We start from the raw sequence: 12739 nt of genomic DNA on the forward strand, positions 1-12739 counted from the left end.
GAGGCTGAGGATGGTGAGGACTCTTGGGTGCGTGTGCGGTACGGGTACGGTACGCGAGTATTATTACACGCCTAAGGAGGCGGAAGGGTCTGCTGTATTGTAACGTTATTTCAGGCAGCTCGCCGTATTTCTCCATGAAGGCGGAGGAATAATGTCTTCTCACAATATGATCGCGTAAAAATGCACACCTATTGTAACGGGCAGCATTGAACGCTGTACCTAGATAGGGATACGTAATTAAGCCCAATATCTATTCATATTATCGTCCCTAGAGAGTTACAGCTCGTAATACGGATCCGTGCCCTTCTCACATGATCGATATCCCAATCCGGCTAAGCGTCCGTACAATTTCTGTCCGTTGTCAATTTCTCTTCCGCAGTCGATTTGATATTTGACCGTCTCAACACCCTTTCGTATCCCATTCTCCTCTGCTGGCCTCTTACTCTATCGGACTCTGCCATGTCTCCTGGATGTTGATCGTTGTTCCCTTGAGGATTTCCCTATCGGCAAGCAGTGGGTCTCCTAGAATTCCTTCCGGCAAACATACCTTCTTTACATATCTTTCCATCCTCTTTTGCAATGGCTTGTCCCGTCACGTATTCCCGGCGCAATATCTTGATTCTGCCATTCTTACTTCCATCGTGGTCGGAATCAGCTGCTTCAACCGTTGTATGCCGGAGATACCAGTCAACTTTCCGTCGCCTGAAGCAACGCCTACGAGTGAAACCTGATGCCTCATTCAGCCCTCTCTCTGCTAATTCGCCTGAGCGAATTATCTACAATCCTCCCTCCAGTGCCCCTTCAGTATACCACACCCCTACCAAATTCCTCCCACCAGATGACGTCCGCCGGAAACTGCGCGCCTCTTCGTTCCCTGGAGACCCACAGCAACAACAACAGCAAAACACTCACAACTCCCACCGGTCTTTCGACAAAAAAGCCAAACCAAAACCATCTTGGGTGAACAGGAGATAGCGCAAATGCGCCAGCTACGGCTAGAGGACCCCATGAAGTGGAGCAGATATGCTCTGGCTCAGAAATTCGGATGCAGCACCCATTTCGTCATGCAGGTGTGCGATGCTGGTCCGCAGAAGAAGGCTATCCAGCAGCAGGTCCTTGAAGCTATCAAATCGCGCTGGGGCAAGAAGCGGACGATTGCTAGGGAGGATAGACAGCTCCGGAAAGAGTTATGGGCAACGGATCAATAATCTATTTATTCGGGCCGCTATATACCTTAGCTAGGTCGGCCTCATCGGGAGTTATTATTTGTGGAGGTCGCAGCTACTGTTTGGAGTGGAGATTGAGAGATTTAATGTCGAAGGAGGGCGAGAGAACACAACTCTGCTCTCCATAACGTCTGTATACTGGGTGGTTGCGGGTGATGAGGAGGAGGACGAGTAGGACGAGGGAATGGCCTCATTGTAGAGCTGATCACTGTCCCATTTTCTTTTCCCTCGTCCATTTCCGTTCCTAACTTTTGCTGTTAGATTTCCTCTGTTTTTTCCCTTATGTTTCTGTACAGCATAGTATCTATCTTCTGCCCTCAATGTATAAATATAGAACACTCAAAAAAGCTTAATCTTTTGCTCCAAACAGACGCGGATATCCTTAGATTGTAATCACGATGATATCAAGAAAAAGAAAAACATAAATAAATCAACCCCATGCTGACGCTACTCGCAGCACGAAACGAGCTATTCAGAAAAGACAACTATTATCAAATCTAGCAGAGAAAAGTGGAAGATAGACAATACCGATGCAACCTCGTTTTCTGCGCCGTCAGCAATCGTCCTCGTCTCCTGACCTTGCCGCATCTACCCAGAACATCCCGCCAAATGCTCCCCGCCTCGCTTCCCCTCAGTCGCATCGCAGCATCGCTCCCTGCCATCAAACACAGTACTGCGCATTTGATCATCCCTCCATTGCTCCACGCTCCGAGGTATTTCAGTGCTCATAGGTTCTTTTCCTTCTCTTCACCTTCATCCTCTTTCTCAACTTTCGTCACAACACGCTCCTCCAGTTGTCGTACCGTCAACGGTCAACAACCTGCTTCGCTCACCGCAAGAATCCACAAGAGAGCCTTCTACGCAAATATCGACGATCGCAAGATGGCGCCTCAGCTGGAACCGTTTTTCAAGGAGTGAGTTATGGAGATAGAACATATATTTTCCCACTAAATTCACCGATGCATGGAGGATATGCCGTTTGCTGATATCAAGGCCCACATTGCCTTACCATGTAGGGTTGACAACCTCCAAGACCACTTCATTGATCGTATGTGCGATGACCTAATCCTATCAAGAAGCTACAGGCTTGGATGACTGCTAATTCCCCTCGATTTGATATAGGCCTGAGAAAAGCTGTTGCTATCCCGTCAATTTCTGCCCAGGATGACAACAGACGGGATGTTGTCAGAGTACGTTGCTAAATCTCCACGGCCGATATGTGCCGCTGCAATCCTCAAAAGGCATCACATTTTCTAATTACTGCTTATTACTACAGATGGGAGAATTCCTTGTTGATGAACTCAAGCGTCTGGGAGCTGAAGTTGAGATCCGACAACTAGGGAAGGAACCTGGACGGCCTCATCTGGACCTGCCCCCTGTCATCCTCACCCGCTACGGCAACGACAAGAACAAGCGGACCATTCTCGTCTATGGTCATTACGATGTGCAGCCCGCCCTTCGTGAGGATGGCTGGAACACGGAGCCCTTCACCCTCACAGTCGATGAGAAAGGCAGAATGTTCGGTCGTGGCAGCACGGATGACAAGGGGCCCGTCGTGGGTTGGCTAAACGTCATCGAAGCGCACCAGAAGGCTGGAGTCGATTTCCCCGTTAACCTGCTCGGCTGCTTTGAGGGTATGGAAGAGTACGGCTCGCTGGGGCTCGAGGAGTTCGTAAAAGCCGAAAGTAAGGCGTTTTTCAAGGATGCTGATGCTGTATGCATCTCCGATAACTACTGGCTGGGTACTGAGAAACCATGTCTCACCTACGGTTTGCGCGGCTGCAATTACTACTCGCTCACCGTCTCTGGCCCGGGGCAGGACTTGCACAGCGGCGTCTTTGGCGGCACGGTCCATGAACCTATGACGGATCTGGTCATTCTCCTCTCCAAGCTGGTTGATGCTAAAGGCAACATCCAGATTCCAGGCATAAACGAGCTCGTTGCTCCACTGACAGAGGATGAGAAGAACTTGTACACTAACATCGGTTTCACTATGGATAACCTGTACGAGTCTCTTGGCAACACCACCTCCATTTTCCCAGACAAGGAATCCACCCTCATGAGACGATGGCGCTACCCATCTCTCTCTGTCCACGGCGTGGAAGGCGCTTATTCCGCCCCGGGTGCCAAGACAGTTATTCCCGCGAAAGTCATTGGAAAGTTCTCCATCCGTACCGTGCCCAATATGGAGAGCGATGATGTGGACCGATTGGTGTTTGATTATATCAAGGCCGAGTTCGCCAAATTGAACAGCAAGAATACTATGGATTGCTCGCTGCAGCATGGTGGGAAGTGGTGGGTGGCTAGCCCTAAACACTGGAATTTCCAGGCTGCGAGTAAGGCTGTTAAGCAGGTATTTGGTATGGAGCCGGATATGACGAGGGAGGGCGGGAGGTACTTTTGATCCCCTTTTCCTTTTTCCCTTGTGTCGTTTTGTACTCGAATGAACATTAATTTTTAACTAACTGTAACACAATTAGCATCCCCATCACCCTCACTTTCGAAGAAGCCACTGGCAAGAACGTCCTTTTGTTGCCCATGGGCAGCTCGACGGATATGGCACATTCCACCAACGAGAAGCTCGACAAGCGCAACTATATTGAGGGCACTAAGCTGATGGGCGCTTATCTGCACTATGTTGCTGAGGAACCTGTTAACGAGTAGACAGGTAGACAAACTTTTCTGTGTTTTTTATCTTATTTTTCCTGTTACACTTGGTATTTGTGTCCGGGAGGGATGGAGGTTGATATTTACTGTATAGTTAGTTTTCACTTTGGACTTTGTAGATGCCCTATAAGTAGCATGTAGCATGATATAACTACAACTGATCATGAAAGTACCCAGGAATGGTTTTTCAGGTGTCAGCAGGCGATTACGGTTTATGTGTTCTATGTAGTTCATCTGCATGGTTGATGAGACAATCTTTGGCCGAAAATCGTATTTCCCTAATCAGCTACTTGATTGAATACTTTGCATGTAGCGTACGCATCGTCAAGGGCACATAGACATCGCCTAGATAAATCTTGTATGCAATGTGTGGGATAATGTCGATGCATCTGATAAATCTCAATCGGGAAATATTGAGGTCGCTATCACGTGGTTCCACGATGCGCTTGGTTTTGTACGCGACGCGACATGAGTTTACCAACAACGAAAAGCGCTTGACTCAACATCTGCTCGGCACTCAGAACAACTGCACGGGGACCTGGGATGTCAGGATTATTGTGATTCATAAGAAACTCACAAAATCTTTTTCATGACTTGTCATTTGACAGCTCCCATTCCTCTCCATGGCTCCGATCAAGCGGAGTCGAGTCGATCAGCACTATGATCCCTCCTCGAGTGCGCTGGTAAGTTCACAGCTTGGCCCGGAGTGAAATTTAAAGAAAACATTGAATTGCGTCCCCTCACCCCATCTCTCTTCGAGGCCTCGGAAAAATAAAATAATCCAGCGCTAAAACATTCTCCCATTTATCTATAGAGAAAGAAGGTGCGCACTTCAGACGTCCTGACAGCCCGGAGAGCCAGTGACAGCGACAGCGACAGCGACGATGACGCCGCCAACTCTTCCAATTCGGATATGTATGATTCCGCGGCGGAATCCGCCTCTGAGCGCAACGGAGCAGACCCCGCCCACACTCCCAACGGCCCGGCATTCGAATCCGACTCCCAACTCGTCGAACCAGACCTAGACGAGGACGCCATCGAGCGACGCGCCAGCCAATACATCCAGAAGAAATTTTTGCAAAACATAGAAAACGTGCCCGCTGAACATGGCATCATCGAGCGGGTAGATTGCTACAATTTCATGTGCCACGAGCATTTCTCCGTCGACCTAGGCCCACTGATAAATTTCATCGTGGGCAAGAATGGAAGTGGGAAAAGTGCTATCCTTACGGCCCTCACGCTCTGTTTGGGTGGAAAGGCATCTGTGACGAATCGAGGTCAGAGTTTGAAGAGTTTCATTAAGGAGGGAAAGGAGTATGTCCTTTTTTTTCCCCCTGTGATATGTCATTAAGATTAACTGCGCGCACTTTTTGCTAAACCTTTTATATTCTTCTTTTAGCTCAGCGACTATTGTGGTTCGCATCAAGAATCAGGGAGATAGTGCATACAATCCGAACGAATTCGGAAACTCAATCATCATCGAGCGTCATTTCTCCAGAAACGGCTCGAGTGGATTCAAAATCAAAAGTTCCTCCGGCCGTGTTGTATCCACGAAGAAGTCCGAACTTGACTCCATCACCGACTATTTTGCCCTCCAGATTGACAATCCCATGAATGTCCTCTCTCAAGACATGGCCCGCCAGTTTCTAAGCAGCTCCAGCCCGTCGGAAAAATACAAATTTTTCGTAAAAGGGGTCCAACTAGAACAACTGGATCAGGATTACCGCTTGCTTGAAGAGTCAATTGACCAGACGGAAGCGAAATTGTCGATTCATTTGGACCAGATCAAGGATCTGGAGACTAACAGGAACAACGCCAGGGCAAAACTCGCGCTATCGGATAAAAATGAAACCATGCGGGCCAGAGTGAGGAACTTACGAGCTCAGATGGCGTGGGTACAGGTTGAAGAACAGGAAAAAGTTCGTAAACAGATGTATATATATTTTTATCTAATGAGTATTGGGGTAGTCATATCTCGGCTAACCTACGGAATAGAATCGAGATGCGTACGATGCGCAACTTGCGGAAGCTACTAGGAAGATCGCAGATTTGGAGTCTGAAGTTGCGAAAGCTGATGAGCTTTATCAATCGGCAGATCGTGAATATGGCATAGCTGCTGAAGCCGTTCTAGCGGCAAAATCTGAACTGGAAGCCCAAGCGGATCGCGGGAAGGTCGCAAAGGAAAGTATGAATGAGATTGTGAAAGAACGCCGCGAGCTTCAGGTACGTCAAGTAATATTTGGTCAAATGATATTGTTTGGTAATTAATTCCGGGGTCTTTTTTACGTTCTCAAGGCGACACAACGCACAATCCGCGAATGCCTGAAGACTGCCGAGTCAGCTATCGCAGAGACAGAACGAAAAATAAATGAAGAAAAGAAACGAATTGAGGATTTAGACGGCGGAAACCACGCTAGGAGGCTGGCGGAACTCGAGCAGAGAAAATCTCAAGCGGAAGAAGCGCTCAATACGTACAATGCCCACAGAAAAGATGTGAATCGGCTACAAGATGACATCAACAATGCGGAGCGAGAATACCAAGGGAAGCGTGAACCTGTCAACAAACAGCGGTCTGATATAGAGCAAACTGAAAACCGACTTCGCAGCCTCACGCGGGACAGAGGACAACAGCAGAACGGCTTCCATGAAAAGATGCCCATGTTGTTAAGGGCTATTGAACAGGAGCAGTACAAGTTTTCGAGAAAACCTGTCGGGCCATTGGGTAACCATATACGGCTGTTGAAGCCGAAATGGTCTGGGGTCCTCGAAAGCTCGCTGGGGGCAAACCTAACTGGGTTTGTGGTGACGGCGAAAAGCGATTCCAACATTCTATCGAGCATCATGAAACGGGTCGGATGGTAGGTTTTAAAGCCTTTACTGACTTTGCGACGTGCTTGATCTGTATGTTAATTTTCATACGCATTTAGTGAATGTCCTATCTTCATCGGGAATGATATTGGGAATATGGATACGTCCCCCAATGAACCAGACCCTCAATTCGACACGATGTTACGTGTTTTAGAGGTAAGGAACCTCCAACGATTGAATTCACGATGTTGAGTTTCATTACTAAAATCATTTCAGATCGATAACGATTTGGTTCGGCGGCAGCTGGTTATAACAAATGGCATTGAACAGGTGCTTCTCATTGAGAACTTGGAAGATGCTTCGGTTGTAATGTTTGACGGCGAGCGGCCAAGAAACGTGAGGCGATGTTTGTGCATCGACCAACGAGACCGACGAAGAGGGATTCACTTGTCCTATAGCCGGACGGGGGAGCCCACGCAATCTCCAGTCCAAGCATATTTAGGACGACCTCGAATGAAAACCGACATTGAGTCCCAAATCAAGTACGTAGCCATTTACGCACAATAAGAAAACTAGACCCCCCAGTTACTTACTCATTGCCTCATGTAGGATACAGCAAGATGCTGTCAGTAGGTTGAAGCAGGACCTCCTCGAACTGGAAACCCAAGAACGCTTAGCGCGCAACCATCTTGAAAAATGCAAGCAAGCAGTCGTTAGACATAGCAGACAGCAGGAGCAGCTAAAGATTGCCTGGCAACAGGCGGAAGATCGCGTTGAGGAGCTTCAAAGTGCAATTGACGGAGATGCAACTGAAGACGGCAAGCTTGATGCATTGCAAACATCCCTGCAAGAACATGAAGGAGAAAAACGAACCCACGAGAGTTCGTTTGAGGATAGCGTCAATAAAATGGACAGCATAATGGAGACTCTAAAGGAGAAGAAACGAGAAGTGACTGAGATCGAAATGGAGATCGCTGAGTATCGCAAAAAGGTCGAAAAACTTGAAGCCAAAGAGTCGAAAACCCTGGAGAAGCGGAGAAAAGCTCTCGTTGATAAAAACGTGGTTATTGATAAGCTCGAGTCCTTGAAGGGGGATAAGGCACATATCGTGAGGAAGCGCCAGGAACTTGGCGATATCATTTTGGACTTCACTGCCAAGGCAAGTTCGGTTTCTCCACGTGTGGCTGTCTCTGAGGGCGAGACAGCAAATAGTCTTGATAAGAAACTTGTGAGACTGAAGAGGGATCTTGATCGATTCGATAAAGAGTATGTATATTTCTCATTTTTGCCAAAGGGGGGAAGGGACAGGAAAAAGAGCTCTGCTAATGCGGTCTAGTTTGGGAGATCGGGAGAAGATTGCCACCGAAGCAGCCGAAGCAGAGGAAAAATATGAAAGTGCTAGGCGCCAGGTTGCTGAGCTTGAAGAACTCGCGCAGGTAATCACTTCCATGATACAAATTTTGGTCACAACCCTAATCTGGCCTTGTGCCTACAAAACCCTAGCTAACAATTCTATAGAGGTTCAAGATTACATTAAATAACCGGCGAAAACGATGGGAGAATTTCCGCTCCCTCATCACTGCGCAGGCTAAACTCCAGTTTACCTATCTGCTGTCCGAGCGAAGTTTCCGCGGCCAGATTCTATCAGATCATACGAAAAAATTGCTGGATGTCCATGTCGAGCCGGATATCACCAAGGAGAGTGCCAAGGGCAGAAATGCTAGGACTCTATCTGGAGGAGAAAAGTCATTCTCGCAGATATGTCTTTTGCTCTCGCTGTGGGAGGCCATGGGGTCACCAATCCGCTGCTTGGATGAATTGTATGTGATGTCATGACTGATTGATACCCTTACTTACTGCTCTTCATTCTTTTGTTTACATACTAACTGGCTTTTTTTTTTCTCCCACGTGTTAGTGACGTATACATGGACTCTATCAACCGGCGCATGAGTATCGAGATGCTGGTAGGTTCCCCCCTTCCCGCGCCTGCTTTTGTGTCGTCTTGTATCTTCTGTGTTATTCTCCGGACTAACCCCGTGGTAATAAAAAATAGATGATAGCAGCAAGGCGGTCCGTTGGGCGGCAGTTCATCTTCATTACCCCAGGTGCGAGACACGAAATCCAGCCTGCGCCAGACGTTAGAATCAAAGAGTATGCTATTTTCTTCTCTCTGTACCCGAAATCGTGACCCTGAAACTAACGTGAGATTTCCTTTTCTTTCTTCTCTCTCTAGACTTGCCGAACCAGAACGGGGCCAAACGACGCTGCCGTTTGCGTGAGATTTATTTGAGAATTGCTGACTCGGTCATTATTTTATTTATTGATTTATTGATTTATTGATTTATTATCTATTCCCCCTTATATCATCAATAAATACTGTACTGGGCGGGTGGTTTGTTGGTAGACCTTTTTTTTTAATTTATTTTTGTATTTCTATTCCTTCGTCTTTATTTTCTTGTACATATTTCAACTGCATCCATTTTATGATTTCAGTGCCAAGATTTGCTCCATTAAATAACATGGGACAGGGTTTTCCTTCCTACTGTTTGTACATACATGGCTGTTTCTCACACACACAGAATATCAATCAATCGGGAGCAACTCGTTTGACAGGTGTTATCATGAAATTTGACACGGGTTCAAATGCTCTGCGACCAACGCCACCCCGCTGGTAAAGAACCGTTGACGGTACTTTAAGTTTTTGCACAAAGGAAAAAAAAAAAAAAAAAATTCACCGGGAAATTGCCGATGCTTGGATACAACGCCAGCCAAACCAAGCCAAACCCACTTGGCATCAAATAAATGGTCGAATCAGCCTGCTTGGACCATATGAAATGAACCGTACATAATATAAATATACTATATAAACGTGGAACAGATAAAATCTCAAATCAGGTGGCCAAATGAGGCGTGGGCGGGCAGGAGGGTGGGTAGACTCCTATACATTTATTTATTTAGTTATTCCTATGAACACCGGCTTGGCTACTCTGCTAGCCAAGAGGGGGAGGGGAAGTTTCTATCCAGTTAACTCCCCATCTCTCCGAAGGGCCAAACTGCTGCTGGTGTCGCCGCACAAGCCCGATGAATCGTCATCATCATCACCATCACCATCCCTATTCACTGAGTTTTGATTGGATAGTTTAACAAAGGAAAACCGGCAGGGCAAAAAGGATAAGAAAAGGGAAAAGAAAAGGAAAAAAGAAGCGAAACGGTGGCAGTTCGAGTGGTCTTTTGTTCGAACCATGAGATGGAATTGCCCAAAGAGCCGTCTATACACATCCAATAAATAATAAACAATACAACAAATAGTATGCTCCAAAAAGGGGATAGATAAGATGCCAAGATGAAAAATAATCTAATAATAACAATAACAATATAAATAATAATAATATAATAATAATAATAATGGTCGTTCGCGAAAAGGGGGGAGACGTGAATAAGAAAGGTGAAAAATAGAATATGTGTAAACGAGGAGGTATGAGATGTTACCGTCCCGCGTAGTTATTGCTGCTTCGGCCCATCGTTCTGGTGTTTCGATTGGCTGCCGTGCCTACATATGAATTCGTTCGCGTACAAGTTATACCTAGAGAGTAAATCCGTGGCTGTGATTTTGTGTTGATGCATGAAATTAAAGTGTGCGGCGAGTGCTTTGCCTTCGATAAGAACATCTATATTGAAAACGGCGGAACAGTGTCAGTGTCGGTGTCGCATTTGCTTTTCTTTTGACAAGAGTTGAATAATAGAGAGCGAGTGTTCATAGAATAGTAGCAACGTATCCAAGACGGTTGCGGGGACCGGGGGGGGTTTGGGGGGGGAGGGGGGTGAGAGGAATATTGTCTTTACTCACGTCTCTGCAACTTCTTCGGCAAATCCAAAACAATCATATCTTCATCCCCTCTATTATTGGGCCAATGCTCCACATCAGTATCCAGAATATCGTCTCCCAGAATCGCGAGGCAATTGATCCGAATCCGCTCGCCCTGCATATTCCAGGGCGGTTGGAATTTATATAGGTCTGTGGTATTCCGCTCCAGGTTTTCCAACAGTGAATAATGCTGCTGCGCCGCAATCGCCCAGCTCTCATACGTAGGACCCCAGAAGTCGTACGTCAGGTTCGCGACGGGGGTGCGGTGGAGCGCCCTGTCGTCGTTGACACGGAGCCAGCGATGTTTGCCGCCCTCCGGGGGGTCTCTGTCCTGCGGCCATCTGAACGTGCTCGGGCCGGACCAGAAGGGGTGGCTGGAGGGACGCCAGTTTTCCGAACTACTGTGGTTGGTGTAAGTGGGATCTGCCTCGAGTTCAGGGAAGTATGGGTGCAGAGCACCGAGGTGGAAGTGAAGGAAAGACAAGGGCGGGCCGTTGATGACGTTCGCGGAGACAGCAAAGCTGTCCGGGTATTTTATTTTGGTCGTGACCATATGTGGAATCGCATCGTCCGCGAGCCAAACCTAGGAGATTGAGGTAAGTGATATGACACCAAAAAGTGGATAAGACTTTTCAACGGGCTGTCCCTGTCGCGTAAGACAGGAAATATGGGAGAGGGGAGGCCACAAACAATATCATCGTCAAGTTTGACATAAATCGTACCCCTCTGCACCCCTCTCCAGAGTTTGGTATAGTCTGGCCATCCGACGGGCTTTTTTATCGGAATTTTCTTATAGCGGGGGGACCTGGCAATGATCTCATCGAGAAATTTGAGATCTTCTTTATTATTCGTATTGGCGAACCAAAGCACTTCATCTAGCCATCCGCCATTGTCTACCAGATTCCGCTACTCAAATTGTGAGCGAATGTAGGGTTAAAAGATAAGGAAGGATAAAAAAAAATAAAACCAACCTCAACATAGCAATTCATCGATGCCGCTCGATCCCGCCGCCCAAAAAAAACCATGCCTGTGATATTGTAATTCTTAGGCTTAACAAGGGTCTCTACTTGCCCTTGTTGGCCCTGCTGCCCATGACTGTTGCTGTTCCCATAGTGCTCCTGCTGCAGGCCTATCGTGGGAGCAGATCTCCACGGCTGGCGATCCAGCGAGAACGACAACTTGATCAGGCATAGCAGGACGGCGACGGCGACGAAGACGAGAACGGCAGGCCTTCGAATTGACTGTGAGGAGAGCATGGAGGTGGACGAGTTGGCGTGTGACCCACCATGAGTCGAGGAAGCGGGTATGGGAGGAGAGGAGGGAGAAGTGGGCGAAAGGAGACGGACGGGAGGGAGCCGAGTGATGCCGCCGAGAAGGACAGTAACCAACTAAGCAACCGGAAGTAGAAGAGGATCAAGAAAGGAAAAGGGAGAGAAAACAGAGGAGAGATCGAGAGAGAAAGATCAAGCGAGAGATCGAGAAAAATGGTCGATTGGGCGGGCGATCTGTTCGCCGCCGACTCGAGCGGAGCCGCCGTGTGGGAAGGGCAATCCAGAGTTTGCCTCATCCACGAAGGAAGGGCACGAAGGAAGAGACCAAGAATGGCGGCATCGCGCAGAGGCCAGTCGCTGGGCCAGTCGCTGGGCCAGTCGCTGGGCTGGTGGACATTGGGTTTGACAAGCGGGCGAATGTGGCGTCGGGCGGTGTGTTTAGTTCGAGACATGGCGGAGACACCAAAGATCGCGGGCTTGGGCTGTCCCGCGAGATCCAAATCTTGGAACGATCCATGGATACGAGTCGTCGATGATCATATATCTGTCTCGATGGATGCACAGCGGATGTCTGGATGTATGGAGGGATCTCCCCATCTATCTCTCTATCTTGCTCCGTGCCGACGTGGCAGCGCAGGGAGGGAAAGGCAAAACACATCGACCTGGCCGTGAATACTCTTCATGGCCCAACGGAACCAGCTGAGGACCTCGTATTCTGCTCCTGAAAATGGCCTGATCCAGGAATCCAAGTGGTCACTGGCGTTAGAGTTCCAATTGGAGTCGCAGGTTGCGAGTTGCGAGTTGTCTCATTCCATATTGCTTTTTGCGATGAAACAGACAAAAGACATCCATCGCGTCTTCCATATTCCCCCTGCAGCAGCCCTACAAAGCGGGCTTCCTCC

The 12739-nt window shown here is 47.9% G+C and overlaps 5 protein-coding genes across 5 annotated transcripts; 4 read left to right on the top strand and 1 right to left on the bottom strand.

Moving 5' to 3' along the window:
* Window positions 1-579: 579 nt before the first annotated feature.
* Window positions 580-1208, top strand: HCBG_08486 (mitochondrial 54S ribosomal protein YmL20; the record flags this gene model as incomplete). The annotated part of the gene is made up of 2 exons (XM_045435535.1): window positions 580-960; window positions 990-1208. The coding sequence occupies 2 exons, from the start codon at window positions 580-582 to the stop codon at window positions 1206-1208; spliced, it is 600 nt and encodes a 199-aa protein (XP_045283635.1).
* A 627-nt stretch (window positions 1209-1835) lies between these two features.
* Window positions 1836-4126, top strand: HCBG_08487 (cytosolic non-specific dipeptidase; the record flags this gene model as incomplete). Its single annotated transcript, XM_045435536.1, has 5 exons — window positions 1836-2140; window positions 2243-2274; window positions 2349-2416; window positions 2503-3620; window positions 3707-4126. 5 exons carry the CDS (start codon window positions 1836-1838, stop codon window positions 3888-3890), a joined length of 1707 nt encoding a protein of 568 aa, XP_045283636.1.
* A 390-nt stretch (window positions 4127-4516) lies between these two features.
* Window positions 4517-9137, top strand: HCBG_08488 (DNA repair protein; the record flags this gene model as incomplete). The annotated part of the gene is made up of 13 exons (XM_045435537.1): window positions 4517-4576; window positions 4708-5207; window positions 5293-5812; window positions 5889-6116; window positions 6189-6751; window positions 6821-6917; window positions 6978-7243; window positions 7311-7967; window positions 8038-8137; window positions 8220-8521; window positions 8617-8665; window positions 8755-8852; window positions 8935-9137. The coding sequence occupies 13 exons, from the start codon at window positions 4517-4519 to the stop codon at window positions 8978-8980; spliced, it is 3486 nt and encodes a 1161-aa protein (XP_045283637.1).
* Window positions 9138-9912: 775 nt separating this feature from the next.
* Window positions 9913-12010, bottom strand: HCBG_08489 (uncharacterized protein; the record flags this gene model as incomplete). Its single annotated transcript, XM_045435538.1, has 4 exons — window positions 9913-10369; window positions 10549-11149; window positions 11257-11472; window positions 11538-12010. 4 exons carry the CDS (start codon window positions 11820-11822, stop codon window positions 10203-10205), a joined length of 1269 nt encoding a protein of 422 aa, XP_045283638.1.
* A 40-nt stretch (window positions 12011-12050) lies between these two features.
* Window positions 12051-12509, top strand: HCBG_08490 (uncharacterized protein; the record flags this gene model as incomplete). The annotated part of the gene is made up of 1 exon (XM_045435539.1): window positions 12051-12509. One exon carries the CDS (start codon window positions 12051-12053, stop codon window positions 12507-12509), a length of 459 nt encoding a protein of 152 aa, XP_045283639.1.
* Between the last annotated feature and the right edge of the window lie 230 nt (window positions 12510-12739).

Source organism: Histoplasma capsulatum, assembly GCF_000150115.1.
Source record: "Histoplasma capsulatum G186AR genomic scaffold supercont2.16, whole genome shotgun sequence".
Lineage (NCBI taxonomy): Eukaryota > Fungi > Ascomycota > Eurotiomycetes > Onygenales > Ajellomycetaceae > Histoplasma > Histoplasma capsulatum.